Source organism: Oratosquilla oratoria, chromosome 36, assembly GCF_046742065.1.
Source record: "Oratosquilla oratoria isolate Oo_2021 chromosome 36, ASM4674206v1, whole genome shotgun sequence".
NCBI classification, from domain to species: domain Eukaryota; kingdom Metazoa; phylum Arthropoda; class Malacostraca; order Stomatopoda; family Squillidae; genus Oratosquilla; species Oratosquilla oratoria.
The window spans coordinates 46,581,448-46,605,014 of record NC_134812.1 but is presented as its reverse complement, the minus strand read 5'-3'; the positions used below and the strand labels follow the sequence as shown (position 1 = coordinate 46,605,014).

The 23,567-nt window shown below is 38.8% G+C and overlaps 2 protein-coding genes across 11 annotated transcripts in view; one reads left to right on the top strand and one right to left on the bottom strand.

The window, feature by feature from the left end:
• Nucleotides 1-23,567, top strand: part of LOC143018988 (uncharacterized) — a 61,205-nt gene that overhangs the window by 22,207 nt on the left and 15,431 nt on the right. For all 6 annotated transcript variants that reach the window (XR_012965797.1, XR_012965796.1, XM_076174684.1 and 3 more), the window contains exons 5-7: nucleotides 32-237; nucleotides 7,405-7,959; nucleotides 21,341-21,552. Coding sequence is in view for 4 of the 6 variants with exons in the window: in XM_076174684.1 (XP_076030799.1) it covers nucleotides 32-237; nucleotides 7,405-7,959; nucleotides 21,341-21,552 (973 nt within the window). In the remaining 2 variants the exon portion in view is untranslated. The remainder of the gene's footprint in view (nucleotides 1-31; nucleotides 238-7,404; nucleotides 7,960-21,340; nucleotides 21,553-23,567) is intronic.
• LOC143018986 (uncharacterized) lies at nucleotides 11,578-21,296 on the bottom strand. 5 transcript variants are annotated; one of them, XM_076174679.1, is made up of 3 exons: nucleotides 19,190-21,296; nucleotides 17,174-17,384; nucleotides 11,578-14,868 (listed from the first exon to the last, which is right to left on the bottom strand). In XM_076174679.1, exon 3 carries the CDS (start codon nucleotides 12,846-12,848, stop codon nucleotides 12,204-12,206), a length of 645 nt encoding a protein of 214 aa, XP_076030794.1. In that variant the 5' UTR covers nucleotides 12,849-14,868; nucleotides 17,174-17,384; nucleotides 19,190-21,296; the 3' UTR covers nucleotides 11,578-12,203. The 5 variants fall into 4 exon arrangements, with proteins under 5 accessions (XP_076030794.1, XP_076030796.1, XP_076030797.1 ...); XM_076174682.1 differs by having other exon boundaries at nucleotides 17,224-17,384; XM_076174678.1 differs by having other exon boundaries at nucleotides 17,174-21,296.

Sequence of the window (23,567 nt, the reverse complement as noted above, 5' to 3'; positions counted from 1 at the left end):
TTAATATGTTGACTATGTATTTTTTTTTCAGGATGAAAGTATAACAGAGATTACTGCTGATACAGAAATACAAGAGGTAAAGAACGAGTTAGATCAGAGGTGTCAGAGCGCAGTTGAAACCGGTCAGAAAGGATCAGCCTGGCTTTGGCATCTTCAGCAGCAGACACCTGAAAAACGAAACAAAGGTTCATCAGATTTGAATGAACCACCAGACTCAACAAAAAAGAAATTTAAGAAGTATGTAGGAAGGTGAAATGCCTGAGAAGTATGGTAGGGGTTACTAGGTTTGATAGAATGAGAAACGAGGAGGTGAGGAGGAGAGAAAGGCTGAAGAGGGAGTCGGGAGATAGGGTTGATGAAAGAGTATTTGGATGGTTTGGACATGTGGAAAGAATGGGTGAAGAAAGATTAGTAAAAGAGGTGTGGAAGGCAGAGGTGGAAGGAGTGGATATGAGGGGGCGACCAAGAAGGAGATGGGTGGATGGGGTAAAAGGGACATTGGGAAAGGGGAATATCTGTGGAGGAAGGAAGGGAAAAGACAGAAGATAGGAATGAGTGGAAATTGGTTGTGTATGGATGATGCTGTGATGCATGGGAGTGGGTGGGGGATGGAGGGTGAGAGAGTAAGTGCAAATGATATTTTGATGCAGCCTGAAGGAATTTCTCCCTGTCTTCTCTTTTTTTGCATGAGGGGATGGGGGGAGGGGGTTACCGATTAAATGAAGCTGCCTTGCTGTGGATGTGCTGTGTCTTGCTATATTGCTTCTGACCCAGGGCAGTGGGTGAAATGCAGGGATGACCTGTCATTTAGGAGGAGCCAAGATGAGAGGGAGGGAGGGGGTGAATGGGAGTGGAGTATGTGGGGATGGAATGGGTGGGAGTGGATTTTATGCCTTTGTTTTTTGCTAGCTCTCTTGTAAGGAGGAAAAGGCCATTGGTATATGAGCCAGTATGTTGAAAGGTATCAGGTGACTTCAGAACACAATGTTAGATGATCCTTTCAGAGTTATGATACAATTGCCTTAATTGCTGTATAATAGATAACTGACATGGAGATAACTTATGGAGAAGGGAGTAGAATGCATGCTGTCTGTTTAGAAACCTATTCATATGTTCAATATTTTAACTTAGTATATCCATCAATCTATATACCAAAAGACTGTGCTGTGTGAGGGTGAGCAAAGACAAATTCTCCAATATCCTCCATTTTACTTGATGTTACGAATATGAGGAACCATCTTGAAAATAATGAATTGTATAGTCGTAAACAATAAAGTTATGTGATTTATGATACATAATGATAGAAAAATTCACAACTTCAATTCTACTATCTGAGGAACCAGATAGTAGAAATGGGTATCTAGGGATGAACACAAAGAGAAGACAATATAAAAGGGTGTATAGGGCAGAGACATGAAAAATAAAGGAGGCAGAAAAGATAAATGTAATATATTTACCTAGGGTCTTGATTGAGAGGATTAGGAGAGGAACAGAGGGAGTAATTGGTGAGGAACAGTGTGGGTTTAGGACAGGTAGGGGTTGTGTAGATCAGATTTTTGTGGTAAGACAGATATGTGAGAAACCTATAGGATGTTTTTTGGGCTTTTATGGATCTGGAAAAGACTTGTGACAGGGTAGACAGGAAGGCACTGTGGGAGGTACTGCATTTATATCGGATAAGAGGAAAGCTGTTAAGAGCAGTCAGGAGTTTTTACGAGAGTAGTAGAGCTTGTATTAGGATTAGAAATGGAGAGAGTGAATAGTTTGAGGTAAAGGTGGGACTTCGTCAGGGATGTGTTATGTCGCCCTGGCTTTTATGGAGCTATAGGATGTTTTTTGGGCTTTTATGGATCTGGAAAAGACTTATGACAGGGTAGACAGGAAGGCACTGTGGGAGGTACTGCAGTTATGGGATAGGAGGAAAGCTGTTAAGAGCAGTCAAGAGTTTTTACAAGAGTAGTAGAGCTTGTATTAGGATTAGAAATGGAGAGAGTGAATAGTTTGAGGTAAAGGTGGGACTTGGTCAGGGATGTGTTATGTCGCCCTGGCTGTTCAATCTTTACATGGATGGGGTGATGTGAGAGGTGAATGCAAGGGTAGTGGGTCAGGGGTTGGAGATGATTAAAGAAAATGGAGAAAAGTGGGAGGTGAGCCAGTTGTTGTTTGTGGATGACACTGCATTTGTAGCAGGATCAGAGGAGGGATTGAAGAAGTTAGTGGCAGAGTTTGAGAAGGTGTGTGAAAGAAGGAAGTTGAAGATAAATGTGGGCAAAAGTAAGGTGATGAGGTGTACAAGGGGAGAGAGTGACAGCAGGCTGGAAGTGAGCATTAAGGGTGAAAGACTGGAGGAAGTGGATAGTTTTAGACACTTGGGTTCGAATGTGGCAGGAAAGGGAGGAGTGGAGGTAGAATGTAGATTGAGAGAAACGAGTAAATGCCTTGGTGGATTAAAAAGTGTAATGAGAAATAGACATTTGGGAATGGATGCTAAGAAGAGGTTATATGAAGGAGTGATTGTGCCAACAGCACTGTACGGGGCTGAAACATGGAACATAAGAAAGGAAGAGAGGAGTTTGAATGTGTTTGAGATGAAATGTCTGAGAAGTATGATAGGGGTTACTAGGCTAGATAGAGTGAGAAATGAGGAGGAGAACAGGGGTGGAAAGGGAGCTGGGAGATAGGGTTGATGAAAGAGTATTAGGATGGTTTGGACACATGGAAGGAATGAGTGAAGAAAGATTAGTAAAAGAAGTGTGGAAGGCAGAGGTGGAAGGAGTGAATATGAGGGGGTGACCCAGGATGAGATGGATGGACAGGGTGAAAGGGGCATTACAAGAGAGAGGAATGTCTATGGAGGAAGGACAGGAGAGGACAGAAGATAGGGGTGAATAGAGAGGGGTTGTATATAGATGATGTTGTGATGCATGAGGGGGAGTGGGTGGGGGATGGGGGGTGAGGAAGTATGTATGAGAAAATTTTGATGCAGCCCGAAGGGATTTCTCCCTGTCTTCTCCCTTTCTGCATTGGGGGGCAGAGAGGGGGGGGTCGCCGAATTTATGAAGCGGCCTTGCTGTGGATGTGCTGTGCCTTGTGACACTGCTTCTGACCCAGGGCAGTGGACAAGATGCAGGGATGACCCATCATCCAGGAGGTGCCAAGATAAGAGGGTGGAGGGGAGTGGAATATATAGGAAATGAAATGGGTGGGAGTGGTTTCTATGCCTTTTTCTCTTTTGGCTAACCCCTGTGTAGGGGGAAAAAGCCTTTGGTATATATATATATGTATGTATGTATGTATTTACCTAATTGTACTATACAGGAAAGGAGCAGTGCTCATTGGGTCTTGTCTCCTATTCTCTAATTTTCTAACATACCTTGACTCAAATTCATGTATGGTTCCAACTTAATATCTTTGATTTCCAATGATCATATTTAGATCTGAAGTCATGTATTGTTTGAGCTTGGGCTATATCACCTTCTAAATGATTCCACTCATACATCTATACGGAAAACTGTATTTCTGCATATCCTTTCAGCATGTGATTTTGATTTATTTCCATGACCTTTTAAAACTCTCCCATCTTCATTTATGAGATCTGTTCTATCAGTGCAATCTGTCCCCTTTAGTGACCTGAATATTATAATCATGTCACCTCTTTCTCTTCAATCTTTCAAAGTTGGCAGACCCAGTACTTTTAGTGTTTTCTCATATGATTTATCTGCCAGGCTGGGGACCAGTTTGGTTGCTGCTCTTTGTATTCACTCAACCTTGCTTATATCCTTCACACTGTATGGGAACCATACTACTGATGCATATTCCAGTCTTAGACATATCAAAGTTTCAATAATTTTCTTCATCATCTTTTCATCCATATAATGGAATGCCACTTTAATCTTCTCTCCCACAATCTTGCTGAGTAGGTTGTCCTTTGTCAACACTCCCAAGTATTTACCTAGTTGTATTATACGGGAAGGGGAGCTATGCTCGTGGTGACCCGTTTTTGTATCTCGCAAGATCAAGTTTGTTCTTAAATTCTTGTATTGTGTTTGCACACACTATTTCTTCATCAAATTTGTTCCATACATCTATCACTCTATGTGGGAAGCTGTTCTTTTTCAGGTCTCTTCTGCAGTTATCCTTTTTGAGTTTCATTGCATGTCCTCTTGTTTTTCCTCTGTTCCATTTTAATAGGTCCTCTCTATCAAGGGATTCTTTTCCTTTCATAATTCTGTAGATGGTTATTAGGTTCTCTCGTTCTCTTCTTTGTTCTAGGGTTGGTAATTCCAGTTCGGCCAGTCTTTGTTCATATGTTAGGTTTGCAAAGGTTGGGAACAATTTTGTCGTTGCTCTTTGTATTCTTTCTAATTTTCATATATTCTTTTTTGTACTGGGTGACCATATCAGCACTGCATATTCCAGTTTTGGTCTTATCAGTGTTTGTAATATTTTCTGGATCATTTCCTTATCCAGGTATTTAAAGGCCACCTTTATTGATCTCAACAAATTTTATGTTTCTCTGACTATTTTATTTATATGTTTGTCTGGCGACATGTCTTTGGTGATGATTACTCCTAGGTCCCTTTCAGAATTCACTTTCTTTACTTCTTTTTCCATAAATTTTATACTGTCCTGTTATTCTCTTCTTGCCTTTTCCAAATTCAATTACACTGCACTTCTTGATTTTGAATACTTCCCATCTCTTGCCCCCGTCTGAGACTTTGTTCAGATCCTTCTGCAATGAGTCACAGTCTGTTTTGGAGTTTATTCTCTTTAATAATTTTGCGTCATCTGCAAAGCAGTTCATGTAACTATCAATGCCCTCATCCATGTCATTTATATATATAACAAACATTATCGGAGCTAGTACTGACTCCTGTGGGACGCCACTACTCATTTCTTCCCATTTTGAATATTTGTCTCTGAGCACACTCTCATTTTTCTTCCATGTAGGAAGTCCTCCATCCAATTCAATAGTTTTCCATGTATGCCTCCTTTTGTTTCCAGTTTATATTGTAATTTTCTGTGTGGTACCTTATCAAATGCCTTTTGTAGGTCTAGGAATGCAGTCTGCCCAGCCATCTCTGTCCTGCAATATATCTATCAATCTTGAATAGAAATAAATTAAATTGGTGGTACATGATCTTCCTTGTCTGAATCCAAATTGCCTCAGGTTCAGAATATTATTCTCCTCCAGATATTTTGTCCATCTATCTTTGATGATTCTCTCACAAATTTTGACTGTTGTATTTGTTAGGGACGCCAGTCTATAATTTGTTGGGTCTTCCTTATTTCCCCCTTTATATATTGGCACTATATTGGCATTTTTCCAGTCTCCTGGTAGTTTTCCCTCTGAGAGAGCATTCTATTATTTTGAATATTTTTCCTGTCAGTTCATCTATATATTCCCTCAGTATCCAGTTTGCAACTCCATCTGGTCCATGTGACTTGTTAATGTCTAGCTTTAGTATTTGATTCCTTATTTCATTCTAAGTAATGTTTATTTTCTTTAGTGGAGGAAATCTTATTTTAATTTTTTGATCCCAGTTTTGTAGATTGTTTTCCTCTTTGGTGAATACAGATTTGAAATGTTTGTTCATAATATCTGCCATTTCTATATCTTCTGTGTATTCTCTATTACCTTGATGTAATTTGTGTATTTCCTCTTTATTTTTAGCTTGCCGTTTGCATATCTATAAAATAGCTTGGTTTGATCTTTACATTTATCTATTATGTCCTTTTCATAATTTCTTTTTTCTTCTCTATGTAATTTTACATATTCATTTCTTAGCTTGGTATATATTTTCCATTTCTCAGTTTTTTTCCCTTCTTCCATGTTTTCCAGGCTTTATCTCTTCTGTATTTTGCCTCACTGCACTTTTTATTATACCAGGATTTTATATATACCCTTTCATGTTTTTGTCTAGGTACATACTTATTCAGTGATTTCTATGCCTTTTTCTTTTTGGCTACCCCCCATGTAAGGGGGAAGAAGCCTTTGGTATATGTATGTATGTACATACTTATTCACACCCTCATTATAAATTTCCTTCCATATTGTCCATTTCTCTTCCACATTTGTTTCATCATTATTAAAATTATTCCAGTTTGCTTCTTGAAAGAATTTTCTAAGTTTCTTAAAATCTGTTTTGTTGTACATTAGTCTTCCTTTTCTGTGTTTTTCATTTATTTCTATATTCGTTTCTTCATTTAATTCAAGTTCCATTAGAATGTGATAACTTTTTCCAATTGGTCTCTTGTATTCGATTTTATCAACAATTTTGCCTCTTTTGCTTTTGTAATAGGTTCACTTCCCAGGTGACATTTTGTCCTTTACCACTGTCCTCATGTAGCTTTCCTTCAGAAAGTCTTTATTGCATTCTGATAGTTTGCCTCTCAATCCTCCAACATGCTCTAATTTCCACATAAGTCAACTGTTAGGTACTATATTTGTTTGAGACAAAGATATAGTGGGGCTTATGAGGATGGATAATGAGAAATGAAGTGAGGTGGAAAGCAGGGGTGGAAAAGGAGCTGGCAAATAGAGTATTAAAGAATGCTGGAATGGTTTGGGCTTAAGAAAAAAATGAATGAAGAAAGACTAACAAAAGAAATGTGGAAGGCAGAGGTAGATGAAGTGAACTTGAGGGGAAGCTAAATCAGTTGCTTTTCTTTTGTCTGCCTCTGTTTTTCTTACTAAATCTTACTATGTCATACAAATAGCCAGTGTTAATTAGCAGAAAGTTTCTTGATGTAATGGAAAATTCTGTTAAATAGGGCATCAGTAACAAGTGCCAAATTTAGTGGAAAAATCAATTTAATGAACCCTCCCTTGGTTGAATTAGTTTGCAAAATCAGGCTTCTACTTCATGAGTGAAGAGTGGTTTTGAAAAGATGATAAATTGATGCTGCCCAAAGGGATTTCTCCATGTCTCCATTAACTGCTTATGAGTAGAGAAGGAGGGAAGGCTGCCATATAATGAATCAGTAGGGAGATATACCAGCTTCAGCTGTGGAGGTGCTGTATTGCTCCATTGCCTCAGACCCAGCAGTGGGTGGGTGGTAGGGATGGGCCTTCATCCACTAGGAGCTGAGATGAAAAGGGAAAACAAATGGGTGTGGGATGGGTAAAGGGTGGGTGCATACCTTGGCTGGCTGTCTCCCATGTATTTGGGGAGAGGCCTGTCTATATATAGATAGATTGAATTTCCATAATCTTTGTACATCTACAGTCATGACATATTTTTTTCAATATAGCTTCTGAAGGGATAAATATTTAATTTTTTATTTCCTTCAAAATTGTTGAATGTCTACAATCATTAATCCAATTGTATATTTTCTTATAAATTTGTTTTACTCATAATTGATGTAACAAAATATATATCTTTTCCTTTTATAAATTTACAGAAATGGTCATGCTGCAAAATTTCGAAGGCTTTTGCAAAGCTGGCAGTCTGGTATTCATATGTGGCAATTCCAGATGGCAAAAGCAAAGAAAGATTGTATGTCAGGAAGTATTTCCCATACACCATATTGCACCCCATCTTCTGACCTTGAAGTGCAACCTGTTGTTGAGGTCAGAGAGACTCCAAAACATTCCCGTAATCTTTTCAAAGTTGCGGAAATGAAAATTAGTTCTCCATCAAGTACTTTCTCTCTTCCAACCAAAGTTATGGCTCTGCAACTACCTAAGAGACTTGGTACTTCGTGTATGCCTGCAGCTTTTCCTGTATTGTCAGCTGGTTCAGAGGAAGAAGGAAGAGAACAACTACTTCAGCTGAAAGTAATACAAGTTGGGGGCATGTTACCCATGAATGGTGCAGTTTGTGTGAAATATAAATCAATAGAAGAATTACCTCTGAAGAAAAACCAGAAAATGTATGTACTTGTGTTGGGATTAATGGAGAACAGATGGATAGCACACCCAACAGTGAATGAAAAAATTGAAATATATGCTCCATGGTAAGTTGAATTGTAAAAGTTATGTGAATTATAACTAATCAGAGAACTTGAGATATCAATCTTTTGATGTATATGGTCATTCACTCATTCTGTTGCCTCAGAGCAGTCTTGCAGTAGCTCCATGTCTCCCAGGTAACCAGCAACAAACTCCAAGTTGACCACAAGCCACTCAAGGAAGAAATATTTTATTGTCAAGATAAGGCTAGAATACATATTGGGACTGCATATTGTCATCTAGTAGTGATTGCATGGGAACATACAGCCAGTGCTTTAGGGACTGTTTCGAGGTTCCCCTACAGACTGGAGTCGCACATCATTTGTCCATGTTGGAGTAAAATATCTATTCATAGAGGAATGATGCTACTTTTGAACTACAGTTGTCCCCTTGAAAGTGTCCCTTACCATCTCTGTGACTATATATCTTTGTCATCTTTGTATCCCTTGTAGCAGGGGAGAAATAGAAGAATTCTGCCACCATGATTCCTATGTGAGTCATAAAAGGCGACAAGTAGGATGGATTGATGGGACTGGGGATCCTACTCTGTATGATCATTCTAAGAGAAGTCAAGGCATAAAAGGAATTGGGATGAGAGATATAGGTTTTTATGAAGAGTGAAAATGAAAATGAAACTTTCTGGATAGATTTAAATGAGGGCTTGGAGAGTTTTGGGAGGAAAGTCAATATTAAGGATCTCAGTGTTAGAGTAGAGGATGAACCAATAGATGAAGTAGTTGGGAAGTTTGGAGTGCCAGGTAAAATATTATAGTGGAGAGTTGATGTTGGATATGTATTTATTTACCTAGTTGTATTATACGGGAAGGGAGCTATGTTGTAATATACGGGAAAGGAGTTTTGTTGTCTAATTTGTTCCATGTATTTATCGCTCTGTGTGGGAAGCTGTTCCTTTTCAAGTTTTTTCTATAACTGTCCTTTTTCATTTTATTTCGGTGTCCTCTCGTTTTACCGTTGTCCCACACTAACAACTCGTTCCTGTCTAAAACTTCCATTCCTTTCATTATTCTGTAGATAGTCAGCAAATCTCCTCTTTCTCTTCTTTGTTCCAAAGTTGGTAGATTCAATTTGGACAGTCATATGTTAGTTCGGCAAGAGTCGGTGCTAGTTTGGTTGTTGCTCTTTGTATTCTTTCTAGTTTCTTAATATTCTTTTTGGTACTGGGTGTCCAAAGTGATGCTGCATACTCATACAATCTGTTTGTTTGTACCCTGCTTGCATAGCGAGTTTAATACTGCTATTTGTTCTACCAAGTCAAAGGCCTTCTCATAATCTACAAAAGCTAAACACAGAGGTATATTGTATTCTGTCATTTTCTCAATTAGTTGGTTTATTGCCTGCAAATGGTCTAGAGTCGAATATCTGCTCCTAAAGCCTGCCTGTTCTCTCAGTTGGTTTCCATCTAAAACTTTACTTAGTCTATTTGTAAGGATCTTGGAGAATACTTTATATACATTTGATAGCAAGCTAATCGGTCGATAGTTACTAAGGTCCTTCTAGTCTCCTTTTTTTATGAAGCAAAGTCACTATAGCATTGCACCACGCATCATGAACGCTTTCTTGACATAAGCACTGGGTGTACAACTGAGCTAATTTAATATGAACTAATTTACCTGCATCTTTCAACAGATCTATCAATATACCATCTTCCCCAGGTGCTTTTCCTCGTTTCATAGATTTTAGAGCAAATTCTAATTCTTCCTTTGTAATCTCTGGTACACTACTAACATCTGTATATGAATTTACTGACTCAGCTACAGTCTTCGACTAGTAAAGCTCTTGGTAAAATTCTTCTACTCTTTTTTACCATTCTGTCCCTGCATTTAATTATTTTTCTATTTCTATCTTTCAAACATATCATTTGTTGTCTTCCTAAAGCGTGTCTACGCTCAGTCTCTTTAATACTTTTACCTTTCCGAATAGTTTCCTCTATTTCATCCATGTTTTTCTTTCTTTTCTCTAATCTCAGCCTTTTGTTGATAAGCTTGTTTAGTTCTACTCTTTCTATTTCGTCTTTCCTACTTTTAATCTGCATGGTCCTTCTTCTTTTAATTAGGTCATTAGTAGCTTTGGAGTATTTGTTTTCTCTAATGTTTTTTGTACTTCCTGCTTTCTCTGCCGATTCCCTAATGATATTCTCTAAAATCAAATCAATATCTTCCATGCTGTCCTCGTTAGTTATTAGAGCTTCGAATATATTTTTAATTTCTAACAGAAATTTCTTATTATTATCCTTAACCTTTACAAGGCTGATTATCTTTCTTAGAATTAGTTTATTTCTCTTGGCTCTGAAATTGAATTTAGCTGTGTAACCTACCATTCTGTGGTCACTACCTATGTTGACTTTATTGATCACCATAACATTGCTAACGCTTTTGCTCTCGCCTCCTAATATGAAGTCTATTTCATTCTTTGTTGTTCCATTTGGACTTCTCCATGTCCATTTATGACCTACATGCTTTTGGAAGAAAGTGTTCATTATCCTCATGTTGTAGTTCTCTACAAAATTTACTAACATCTTGCCTCTCTTATTTCTTTCACTTACTCCAAACTTCCCAGTGCACCTCTCATCTCCCATCTTCTTTCCCACTTCAGCATTAAAGTCTCCTATTACCAACGTGTACTTACTTTTTTCTTGATCCATTACCTGACTTAAATCATCGTAGAATGACTCAATTTCATCGTCTGAACTCTGTGAAGTTGGTGCATAAATCTGAGCTACTTTTGGATTGTACCTTTTACACAGCCTAATCACAATCCAAGCTACCCTGTCTTGGTTGATCAAGAATCCTACTCCACTAGATCTTTCTTTGTCCTTACCTCTATAGTAGAACAGGTGGTGACCATCTTGTAATTGTATCAGGTTTTCTTCTGCTCTTCAGACTTCGTTCAGTCCTACGATGTCCCACTTGATGTTGTCTAGTTCTTCCATTAAACTCTCCAGCCTTTGGTCTTCTGAGAGACTTTTTATGTTGTAAGTATAGAGCTTCATTTTCTTCATGTTGTTTAATGTCCAAGACTTGGATCTGCTTGGACAATGCTTATTCACATTTGGTGGCACACTGCCATAAGCACACAAGGACCTTTAGGAGACGATGATTCAACAGGAACACCCGGTTTTGTTTTGGTTTTGCTGTTCATGGTTGCTATGAAGGGTGTTTTTGGCAGTAATCTCACCTCTGTGCCAACTGGTTTCTGGTGAGATATTTCTCTGGTGTCACCTTATTCATTATATTCGGTGAAGCCCTATATCTATAGGGTGCCCAATGGTCCATGCCGTCATTATGACGGTACCCCATATATCTATGAGGAATTTCCCTGTTTGCCATCAGGGACGTGCCAGTTAGCAGTGGGTCCTGCAACTGTGCATGTGAGCTGCTCTTTGTCTGATCTTTCTTACAAAACCTGTTCGATATGGGTGACCCTGCAGAGATTTTCTCTCTATCGACTTAGCTTTTCTAGTCATTAAGATTCTCAAGCCTATCCACCACGTTGAGGTGTCAACACATCTAACCCAGGTGCCTTATCCTTTTTCATTTTCAAAGCTCCTTGTACCTCTCTCCTATCTGAGAGGTACAAGGAGCTTTGAAAATGAAAAAGGATAAGGCACCTGGGTTAGATGTGTATCATATGAAGTGTCTGTGCATGTGAGCTACTCTTTGTCTGATCTTTCTTACAAAACCTGTTCGATAAGGGTGACCCTGCTGAGATTTTCTCTCTATCGACTTAGCTTTTCTAGTCATTAAGATTCTCAAGCCTATCCACCACGTTGAGGTGTCAACACATCTAACCCAGGTGCCTTATCCTTTTTCATTTTCAAAGCTCCTTGTACCTCTCTCCTATCTAAGAGGTACAAGGAGCTTTGAAAATGAAAAAGGATAAGGCACCTGGGTTAGATGTGTATCATATGAAGTGTCTGAAGGGAGGTACTATTATAGTTAATTGGCCAGTATTTACCTACCAATTGTAGTATACAAGAAAAGGAGCAATGCTCATTGGGCCCCATCTCCTTTTCTCTAATTACATCATGTAGCACATTTTTGTTCCCTGGTTCCAAGTGTCATATCCTGGTTTGTTATATCACATTATTATAAAAAACACTATCATTTGATCAGAAGTTTGGGTTTGTGATAAGGACTTTATTATTTTGAAATTTTCATATTTTTCAAGAGTTTTTTTTATTTTAAATTTATCAGTTCATAAAATTAAATCAACAGAGTATGTATTTATTTTATGACACAAGCTTATCAAAAATAAACAAGTAAAAACAAATGACAGTTATAAAGCAACTTAAATACATCAGAAATGACTGGATTTCCTGGATTTGCAGTTGCAGTCCAGGTCGCAATCCCGCAAGTCCCCAGATATAGTCCCCCATCATTTTCTTATTGTGGTGGCCCTGGTACCTCCACTCTATTTCCTTCATATCTTGGAGGAATCGCTCACCTTGTACTTCTGAGTAGGCGCCAAAATTGTCTTTGAATTTGTCCTGGTGAGCATCCAGCATATGAACTTTAAGGGACATCTTACAACCCATGGCTCCAAAAGCCTTTACTAGATCCTGCACCAGCTGCTGGTAGTTTTCAGCTATGTAGTTGCCCAGGAATCCTTTGACAACTGCTATGAAATAGTTCCATGCTGTTCTCTCAATCCTATTGATCTTATTGGAGAACTCAGTAGACTCAAGCACCTTCTTTATCTGCGGTCCAACAAAAATCCCACCTTTGATTTTGGCCTCAGAAAACTTGGGGAAGAACAGAAGGTACTTAAAAGTGGCTGATTGCTGGTTGAAAGCCTTCATGAACTGGTTCATCAACCCCAACTTAATGTGCAGTGGAGGCATGAGCATACTGGGATCAGCCAGTGGTTCCCACATGACATTTTGGATCCCAACTACAAATTTTGTTTGCTGCTCCCAATACTTCCTATTGTAGTGATCAATGGTGGCTCTGCTGTCCCAAAGGCAGATGAAGCATTGGAATTTGATAAAAGCCTCCCTGGAGACCAAGCAACAAAGCCACCATCTTAAAGTCTCCAATGATTTCCCAATTGTACTGGTGGTATTGCAGAGCTTCTAGGATTTTCACACTAAAGTAGTCTTCTTTCAGGCAGACTGAATGGGCAAGGGGCAGCATTGGGAACTTGTTTCCATTGTGGAGGAGAGCCTTCAAACTTGTGGTAGAGCTGTTTATGAAAAGCTGCCACTCCTTGGGCACAAATGGCATCCCAATAACTTCAAACAGTCCAGGCACATCATGACAGAAGTAGAGGCCATCCCTAAGAGTGTAAAAGCCTGAAAAAGGTTCGTGCCACCTTCTCGTGACTTGTCACCTGCACCTCCTCCTTGACCAAGTTCCACTACTTCATCCTGGAGATGAATAGCTCTGCATTGGATTTGGTCAGACCCATATCCCTGACCAAGTCATTTACTTCTTTTTGATTTGGGAAGTGAGGAACTTTCACTGGTACCTCAGGCAGGTAAGCCAAGTCCTTCAGCATCCATCTCATCCTCTTCATCAACATACTGGTCTTGGACTTCACCTGGAGCAAGTGGAACTGGCATGGGATATTTGGAGCAGTGAGGAATTGTAGCAATGGGACCTTTCACAGTCAGGCTAGTATATTCCTATTAGTGCTAGAATTTTCAATTGTCTCGGATTTCACAAGGCAAAGGGTGACTTAGCTAATTTGGAAACCGATATTTAGAAAAAAATACGACATAAATTGCTGCATAAGTGTATTTGAAATTAAAAACATGACTCTTAATATTATAATTTTTACTTACTGGTGTGTGATAAGGCTTTGTTAATTTAATTATAAGATAAAACTAAAAATAGGTAATTATTTTTACTGAAGTAAGTATGAGCAGTAAAAATAAGAGGATGTTGATTTCGGTTTGTGCATTTTATCTGAGTGTGTTGAAAAATAATGGATATCACTGTCATGTCTTGTATATGAAGATAATCAGTGAAATAAAAGATAACAGTGGTGGCGGACGTACAAGGTACTGAAGTAAGCGACGTTTTTGTAAAGAATAGCCTCTTAGATCTGCTGGGAGCTATTTTCAAACAAATATGACTAATTTTACGTGTGCCGTGGCAGACTGCACGTCAGATTCAAGAAAAAGTAAGAGAAAGACAAACCGTAATCATACCAAAAAAATTAAGTCTTCGATGCAAAATTATATTTTCTATACATTACATGGATTTGCCTATTGCTTGGTGCATTCAGATGAAAGTATATATCAGTATATGTCCATTGAAGTCGGTAGAAAATGACAAATTGCTTGGCTTGATACAATTATAGGCTATTTTACGAATATCATCTGTAATTATAAATAGAGGCTCAAACAATGCTATATGCCATTTGCAATCATGAAATTAATTGACTTAAATTTCAGACACAATAATGTACAACGATACACCTCTGTAAACTTATAAAACTTGCCCAAAAAAGTATTTATTTTCCAGCAAGAATTACAAAATCTGGCGGTGTCTGGTATCAAATTGCTCACTGTGAAAGGTCCCATTGATGATGAGAGATCTAGGTAATGCACAGCAGCAGCAATCTTCCCTTTCTGTTGCTTGCTAATATCCACCATGCAAAAAAAGAAGTTTATGGAGTTGTTTTTTGGCTCTAGCCAGACCCATGGATTGGAGAATTTCAGGGACCTTTTCTCACCTCCCAGCCACCCTGCCAGCATCTTCTTACAGTGATCACAACAGTAGTGAGGGGCCCTGGGCTTGTCCTGGTCCCCAACTAGCATTCCGAAATTCCTCTGGTAGGCTTCACAAACCTTCACCAACATTTCCAAAGAGAATTTTTGCCCCTCTCCTTTATATGCTTTCCATATATATAACAGGAGTCAGGGGGTGCCAGCAGCCCCTTGAAGCCATCTGAAAATATAGAAATATATGCAGTTAGAAAATATGGATCTTATAGATCTGAAAGTATGAATTATAAATACGTTAAATGAGCATATATATATAAAATGAGTAGGGTAATTCAGGCTATAGTAATCAAATTAAAAAAAAAATCGCATCAAATTGCACCAATTGCACTAAAAAATATGAAAAATTGCTTTTATTACAATTCTAAAATTTTATTAGGTTGAATGCTAGTGACTAGCCTAAAATTTTTACAAACCCAAACTTGTAACTGTTAAATAGCATTTTTTTGTTTATTTGGGACACACACACACACACACACACACACACATATATATGTATATATGTATATATATATGTATATATATATATATATATATATATATATATGTTGAGGTGTGAAGACAGAATGAGTGGGAGGGTGGTGACACTCTGAAGAAGTCCTAGTTGGACGAAACGTCAGAAATAAAACTTCAACGGATTCTTGGCGTTTAAACTCACCACCCTCCCACTCATATATATATATATATATGTATGTATATATATATATATATAAATATAAATATATATATATATATATATATATATATATGTATATATCAGGAGGTAGCCAAAGTCAAAGGCATAAATCCACTCCCACCCATTTCATCCCTGTACACTTCACTCCCATTTACCACCCTTCCCTCCCTCTTCTTGGCTCCTCCTGGATAATGAATCATCCCTGCATCTCGCCCACTGCCCTAGGTCAGAAGCAATGTAGCAAGACACAACACATCACAGCAAATTTATCAAGTGACTCCCTATATGGCCATGTTCAAGGGTCATCCAATCAATGTCAGTAAAATTGAAATCACCCCTTATCAATAAGTCCCAGTTGCAGAAACTAGACAGTTCTTTAAACAACACTTTGTCATCTGCTAATTTTTTTTTCTCCATTTTTTGGGGTTAATTCTACCCACAAACTATGAATCCTATTTCACTTTCTCTAAAACACAGGCATGGACATTGCTTTTAATGTGCAACAGAACACCCCCACCTTTCTTGTGGTTTCTATCCTGATGAAAGTGCAATCCTGCAATATTAGATTCAGCTTCAAACTCTCCACCATTTAACCATGTCTCGGTTATTCCTATCATATTGAGATTTTTGCTTTGACATAGGCCTGGATTTCTTGGAATTTGTTCCTAATACCACGAGCATTAAAGTACATGGTTTTAAGAAACTCATGATTATTTCATTTTGACTCATTTTGGGTTTCAACATCATGCCTTACATCATAATTTTGTTCTTTATTGACACCTTCCTCTATATTGACATTTGGTCCTTCACAAACATTCAGTGCCTCATGGACATTTGCCCCATCACAGGCATCTGGTCCCTCACGGTCATCCGACCTCTCATGTACACCTTTCCCCCCTCTGTCACCACGTCCCACACCAGCCACCCATTGTTCATTGACATTCTGTCTGGCATCACTTCCTAAAATGATATTCTGTCCTCCACTGACATTGCATCATACCATGATATTTTGTCCTCCACTATCATTGCATCCCATTGCGATATTTTGTCCTTCATAGACATTACATCCTAATGTAATATTTTGTCCTCCACTGACATTATATCCTAAAATGATATTTTGTCTTACATTGACATATTGCTCTACATTTATGCTACGCCCTAATCTATTTTCCCCAATACACTCTATTTCCCCTTCCCTTTGAGTTTCTATCCCAAAAAAAAGAACTAGTTCATTACAAACTCCCACAATGAGGTTTGTAAGAACATCTTTGCCTCTGCGAGTAAGATGGATCTCATCAGAAGCATAAAGGTCATGACACCTGGAAAAGAGATACCAAGGATCAAGAAAATGGTATCCCAGTTGCATGCACAACTGTGATATCCTCTTATTGATCACTATGGCTCTACTGTTTCAACACAAGCCAGCATAGATCCTTGTAAGAATCTCACAGACTTCGTGATGGCTTCCAGGCTCCTTCATCTCCTGAAGGAGGACCTTGTATTTCCAAACAAGTTCCTCTGATCTCACCCTACCCACATCATTACTTCCTGTGTGAACAATCATAACCGTGTTCGTTTTCCTTTGCTCCCTGATGGTCTGGGTACAATGGTAATCCCACGGCCTGGTTGACACAAGCTTGCAATGTTGTTTAGCCTTCTGCTGCAGGATGTTGTTATAGCCTCACACCATGAAGTTGCCCACCACCAAGAACTCCTGATTTTCAGCCACCTCATCTTCCAGCAGAGCACAACAGTTGGCTAGAGCTAGTGGTTGCTCCGCAGGGCACCCACTTACCGAACACGGGCTTGACAAACAGAACCCCATGGAGACAGAGTGCCACTCACTCATGGCAGTGGCAGGAGTGGAAGAGGTGGAACGCTGTTTGGGTTGTGGGGAGGATTCATTCTTCTCACAGAGCGCATTCTTGAGAAGACAAGTTTCCTCCTTATACATCCTGAGATGGTCCTCCAGGTTCACACAATCTTCACAAGCCATTTTACTCCTCCTTTGGCAATACAAACAGCAAAGAGAAAATATAAATCAACAAAAGAAACAAAAGTGGTCACTAAATAAACTAAATACATGAAGCTTACTCTGCTTACCTTATATTATTACTCCTACCTTTGAAGTACAGTAACAGACTACTGTTTTGATTCTAAATTACTAGAACACTACACTTTATCTTATACCTGTAACTGTATAATGCTATATGTATACAATTACAAAAACACAACACAATCACTTGTCACTATTCGAAGATATAAACTTCACAGGAAGTAATAAACTTAACAAGAGGTATTTGCCAGCTGGTGTCTCAGCAGCAAATAAGTTCACTAGCTGAGATCTTGGAGCAGACTGATCTGAGGTCTCAGAGCAGACTGAGCTGAGGTCTCAGAGCAGATTAAGCTGAGGTCCTGGAACAGACTGAGTTGAGGTCTCAGAGCAGACTGAGCTGAGGTCAAGGTGTAAATGGTCTGTAGGTATTGTTTGTGTAGCCCATAATTGTCTTTAGAGCTTTGTTTTGTATGGTCTGAAGGTTGTTGTAGTATGTCTTAATGGGATTAGGGGCCCATGTGAGCTGTATGCATTGTTTGTATACTGTAGTATTAGTTTCTTTATTTTGTCCAAATATTGTTCCTGCAATTGATTTAAGTACTATAAGTCTAGGTGTGCATTTAGTCCTTATGCTTGTGATGTGTTTTTTTAATTACATGGATGTATCATATGTTATGCCAAGAATGTTGGATGTATGTGTGGTATGAGAGTGGTCTTAATATAAAGGCATGGTATGTATTTGTGTTCAGTTGTCCAATTGGTGAGAAGTGTGGTTGTAGATCTGGTTGGGGCTATTTTGAGCTTATTTGTAATGAACCAGGTATTGAGTGTGTCGGGGTATAGTTGTACTATTTCTGCAATTTTGTCTACATTACAGTGTGTGCATGTAATTGTTATGTCATCTGTGTAAGAAGAGATTTATATTTTTGAGGTGTCAGGTGTGGGTATATCATACATGTATAGATTAAAGAATGTGGGGGATAGAACTAAGCCCTGTGGTGCTCCATTCTTAAATTTTTTGTTGTGCCATGATTGGTCATTATATGACAAATAAGCATTTCTACCTGCCAGATAATTACCCTGCCATCTTTTGGTATTATTGTGCATGTTTATGTCATATATTTTGTTTGTGAAATTTTAATGGGGGATAGCATCAAAAGCTTTATTGATGTCTAATGTTATGAGAAGTATTCTGTGTGGGGGCTTATCTGAATTGATGTAATAAAAAAACTGTGAGGTTTATTAAAAGAGTGTTTGTGGAGTGTAGTGGTCTAAGATTGTGTTGTGATTCAGCAAAGGGGGTTATGTGGTGTAATGAGTTGCAGTATGAGGTATCATATGACTTTGGAGGGGGTGCAGAGAAGTGTGATTGGTTGGTGTGATGCTGGAACTGTTGGGTCTTTGTTGGGCTTAAGGATAGTGATGATTTTCCCATGCTTATAGATATCAGGTATAGTGTTGTGTGAGTAGATGTAGTTTGCAATGTTGGTGAGTGTGTATGCCATGTGGTCCAATATGTTTTAGGTGGATGTTACTTATATTGTTGGGTCCACAGGTGGGTGAGTGCTTGAGGTTATGGATTATATGTTTTGTCTGGCTGTTTTTGAAGTGTGTAGTCTGTGTCTGTAAGGAAGTGTTTCTTATGTCAAATGATGCATCAGTCATCAGGGTGAGGGGTGAGATGGCTTGTCTGTGCAAAATGAATTATGAGTGTATTTGTTGTCTGTTTGAGGCTAAATTGTCTGTTGTATTTACCTTGTTGTATTATATGGGAAGGGAGCTATTCTCATGGTGACCCATCTTTGTATCTCTCAGCATCAAGTTTTTTCCTAAAATCTTGTATAGTGTTTGCACACACTGTTTCGTTGTCTAATTTATTCCATGTATCTATCATTCTGTGTGGGAAGCTGTTCCTTTTTAAATCTCTTCTGTAACTATCTTTTTTTAGTTTCTGTTCGTGTCCTCTCGTTTTACCATTGTCCCATATTAACAAGTCATCTCTATCTAAAACTTCCATTCCTTTCATTATTCTGTAGATAGTCAGCAGGTCACCTCTTTCTCTTCTCTGTTCCAATTTTGGTAGTTCTTATTTGGACAGTCTTTGCTTATATGTTAGCTCGGAAAGAGTTGGTGCTAGTTTGGTTGTTGCTCTTTGTAGCCTTTCTAGTTTTTTAATGTTCTTTTTGATACTGGGTGTCCAGAGTGCTGCTACGTACTCGAGTTTTGGTCTTATTAGTGTAGTTAGGATTTTCTTTATCATTTCTTCGTCCAAATAGGCAAACGCCACTTTGATTGATCTCAATAAGTTGTAGGTTTCTCTGAATATTTTGTTAATATGCTTATCTGGTGTCATGTCCTTGCCAATCATCACTCCAAGATCTTTCTCTGAGTTTACTTTTTTCACCTTTTCTTCACCAATTTTGTAATCTTTTGATATTCTGTTTTTACTCTTTCCAAACTCCATTATACTACATTTCTTTGTATTGAATTTTACTTTCCACTTTTGGGTCCAATTCCAGATCTTGTCCAAATCTTGTTGCAATGAGTTGCAGTCTTCCTCCCCGTTTTTACCTCTTTAGTATCTGCATCATCTGCAAAGAAATTCATAACACTCTACACCTTCATCCATGTCATTAATGTATATGGCAAACATGATCGGGGCCAGTACTGATCCCTGCGGTTATTGGTTTGTGAAAGCATGTTGTGTTACTGCTGGTTAGTGTATTGCTGTTGAGTGTCTTGTACAGTTTTCTGGTGTTTGTTTCATGATTAGATGTGCTGACAAATGTTTGCAGATTTTGTGTTTTTTGTTCATGTATTTTGTTGTTAATATCAGTGTTTAGTGCTTGTATTTGGTCTGCTTGTATTTTTGACTACCTCCCTTGTAAAGGGGAAAAAGCCTTGGTATATGTATGTATGTATGTATTTGGTCTGCTGTGTTCTGAGGGATAGGTGTAGGGGTGTTATGTTTAAGTGTATCATGTCTGATGAGGCCTTGGATTTCTGGTGTGATATTAGGGTTGTGTGATTTTCTGTTGCCACGGGATGTATTTCCTGTCAGCATTTTGTATGATTGTATTGAAAGTGTGCACAGCAGCAATGTCTATGGTTGGTGTACTGGTTTGTGTCTTAAATTGTTGTTCTGTCTTCAGTAAAAGCCTCCCAGTTTGCTCTCTTGTAATTGGTGTATGTGTGTCTGTGGCCAACTGGGGTACATCTTGTTTTGGTGGTGATAATGATTGGAAGCTGGTTGGATCCAAGGGCTCTGACCACTTTCCATGAAGTTGTTGGGGTTAGGCAGGGGGAACAGAAGGAGACATCAGGAGAGGTTGGGGTGTAGAGAGCTTGATGGGGAATGTGTATTTACCTAGTTGTATTTCACGGAAAGAGAGCTATGCTCGTAGTGACCTGCTCTTGTATCTTTCCGCATCCAAATTTGTGTGTGATTATGGGTGTTGTCCAAGTTGTGTTTGTAGATCAAACCTTCTGTGTCAGGGTTGTTGACGCATCAGGCTGATGACTTGGGATTGAAGTCACTATCCAGGATAAGGTTAGAGATGGTGGCAATTTGGTTAAGGTTAGGCCCAAAGGTGTTTTGTGTAAATGTGGGGAATGATCAAGAGCTGTGGATCTTAAGAGATCTGAGACATGGGATACATTGATTGCTGTGGTGTACTTTGAAGCTAGGCCTTAGATAGTGTGTGTTTCATACATATTCTCTTGTGAATTTATATTTTTCATTTTATATACAATACTATTTTGTGTCTTTTTATTTCATAGTGTAAACAATAAGTTTTCCTGATGAGGGATGTACAGGTTGAAGACATTACATTGTGTAGAAAAATAGATATTTTGTTTGTTATTAGAATTATTAATAATTTGGATGACCTTGTCTTTGCATTTCAGGCAACAGTTAAATCTACCTGACTGTGATACTCCTGTCATATTTTCCAACTATTACATAACTGAGAATCAAAGCCATGATCATAGCAGACCCAGCAGTAAACAGGAGACAGATGTATGTGAACAAAATCTTAGCGTTTGCAACTCTTCATCCAAGAAACAAAGGCATAAAAGGAGAATTATTATTGTTTCATGGGTTTGCCCATGCTGTCATGGTGAGAATAACAGTTTTATTTGTGTATGTATATGAAAAGGCCATACACCCACCCTTCACTAATCTCACACCTATCTGAGACACATTTGTTTTACCTTTTATCTTATCTCCTTTGTGGATAAAGGGCCATCCCTGTCTTCCACTCACTGCCTGAGTCAGATCCAATGCAGTAAAACACAGCATCACCATAGCAGGGCCCAACGGCCAAAGCTGGTTTACCTCCACCATTTCATTTCATGGTGGACAACACCCCCCCACCCCCCAATCACCCATTCATGAGTAATTAGAAAAGACAAGGAGAAATCCCTTTGGACCACTTTAGTTTATTATCCATTCACAACCACTCTCCACTCAAACCTATCTCTTGTCCTCTCCTTTCCCTGCTCAACAGACATTCCCCTTTTACCCCCATTCATCCATGCTATTCTCATTCTTCCCTCAAATTCACTCCACCCACCTCCCTATTCCACACTCTCTTTGCTAATCTTTCTTCAGTCATTCTTTCCATATATCCAAATGATTCCAATGTTCTTTGATCAACCCATTTGCCAGCTCTTTTCCACCCCTACTATGCTTTACCTCATTTCTTACTCTATCCATCCTTGTAACCCATATTTTTATTTCTATTTTGTCTATCCATATACCAGTAGACTTCTTCCCTCTTATAAGGGTACTTTCCTTAGATAATGTTTGATAGAATGTAAGCCATGTTTTTTCAGTTTAAGGGTATAGAACATTCTACAATATGCATGAGAACACAATGGCACAATTTTTTTCACACCATAGGGGGATCAGGAAGAGGTAGTCCTAAAAGTCATAAAGGACAGGTTCAAGGGAACAGCATAAGGGAGGGGCAGCATTAGTGTGAAAACATTCTCATTCCTCAATGAGGAGATGTTCTTACATAGATGAATGTGTGGCTCTTTCTGTATTGGTGCCCCAAAAGTCCCTAAGATTTGTTACCATACAGTCAGTACCCAATCATTTGCAAAAGCTGAGTGGACATGACCCCTGTCTGGGGTATTGGCTGCATGCTAGTGTACAGTGTAAACTGTGCAGTAATATGCAATCAATACTTTAGGGACTATATGGGGTGTCCCTACAGACCAGAGCCTCACATCATTTTATCTATGTTAGAGGAAATCTCTAATCATAGAGAAATTATGCTAATTTATTGTACTTTGACTCCCTCTTTTATGCTGTCACACCCCTATTTATTACTGCCTTGTACCACGTTTTTGAGTATATACTTCCATTTTCACCTTTCCCCTGTGGTAGGGGGAAGAAACACTGGCACCAAGTCTTCCCACGTGGGTCTTAAAGGCAGCTAAAACGGGATGGAGTGTGGGACTAGGCATCCTGCTCTCTGTAGCCCTATGGGTACATTCCTGTGAGAAGTCAAGGCATAAGAGGGTCTGGGAGGAGTTTTCCAACCAGAACCCTAAGGGTTGAGTCTTTTAATGTGCATGAGTGGTACAGATGAGAAATGGAGTGGAAGGAGGTTTCTTCAAGGTTAATGTGGTTAAAGATGAAACTTGGAAGGGAGATGTAGGTCTTTGCAGTTGTATATGAACTTGGTAGTGAGAAGAGTGTAGAGGAAATGGAGGCTTTTTGGACAGATTTAAATTAATGTATAGAGATCTTTTGGGAGGAATGTCATTGTAGTGGTATTAGAGCTCATTGCTAGAGTAGGGGATGAACCAATAGATTGAGTTGTTGGGAAGTGTGGAGTAGTGTAGAGTTAATGGAGATGTGTTTAGAGAGTTTATAATAGCTAACATGGTATTTAGTAAGAAAGTCAAGCATAAGTACACATGAGAGAGGGTGGTGGATAGAAGGGTGGTTGATAAGGTATTAATGGACTCTGTAGTGGTATCCAGGAAAAGAGTAGGAAGAGTTCTGGATGTCCATGTTCTTAGTTGAGAGAATTGGGGAATTAGATAATTTTTTGGTGGATGGTAAGTTGAGAGTGGAGGATAGGTTGAGAAAGAGGAAAAGTGCTGAAGGAAGAGAAGT

What these genes read in the sequence shown, in the direction of transcription:
- LOC143018986 (XM_076174678.1), bottom strand. Translation starts at nt 12,848, where the DNA reads ATGTGGGAACCACTGGCTGATCCCAGTATGCTCATGCCTCCACTGCAC.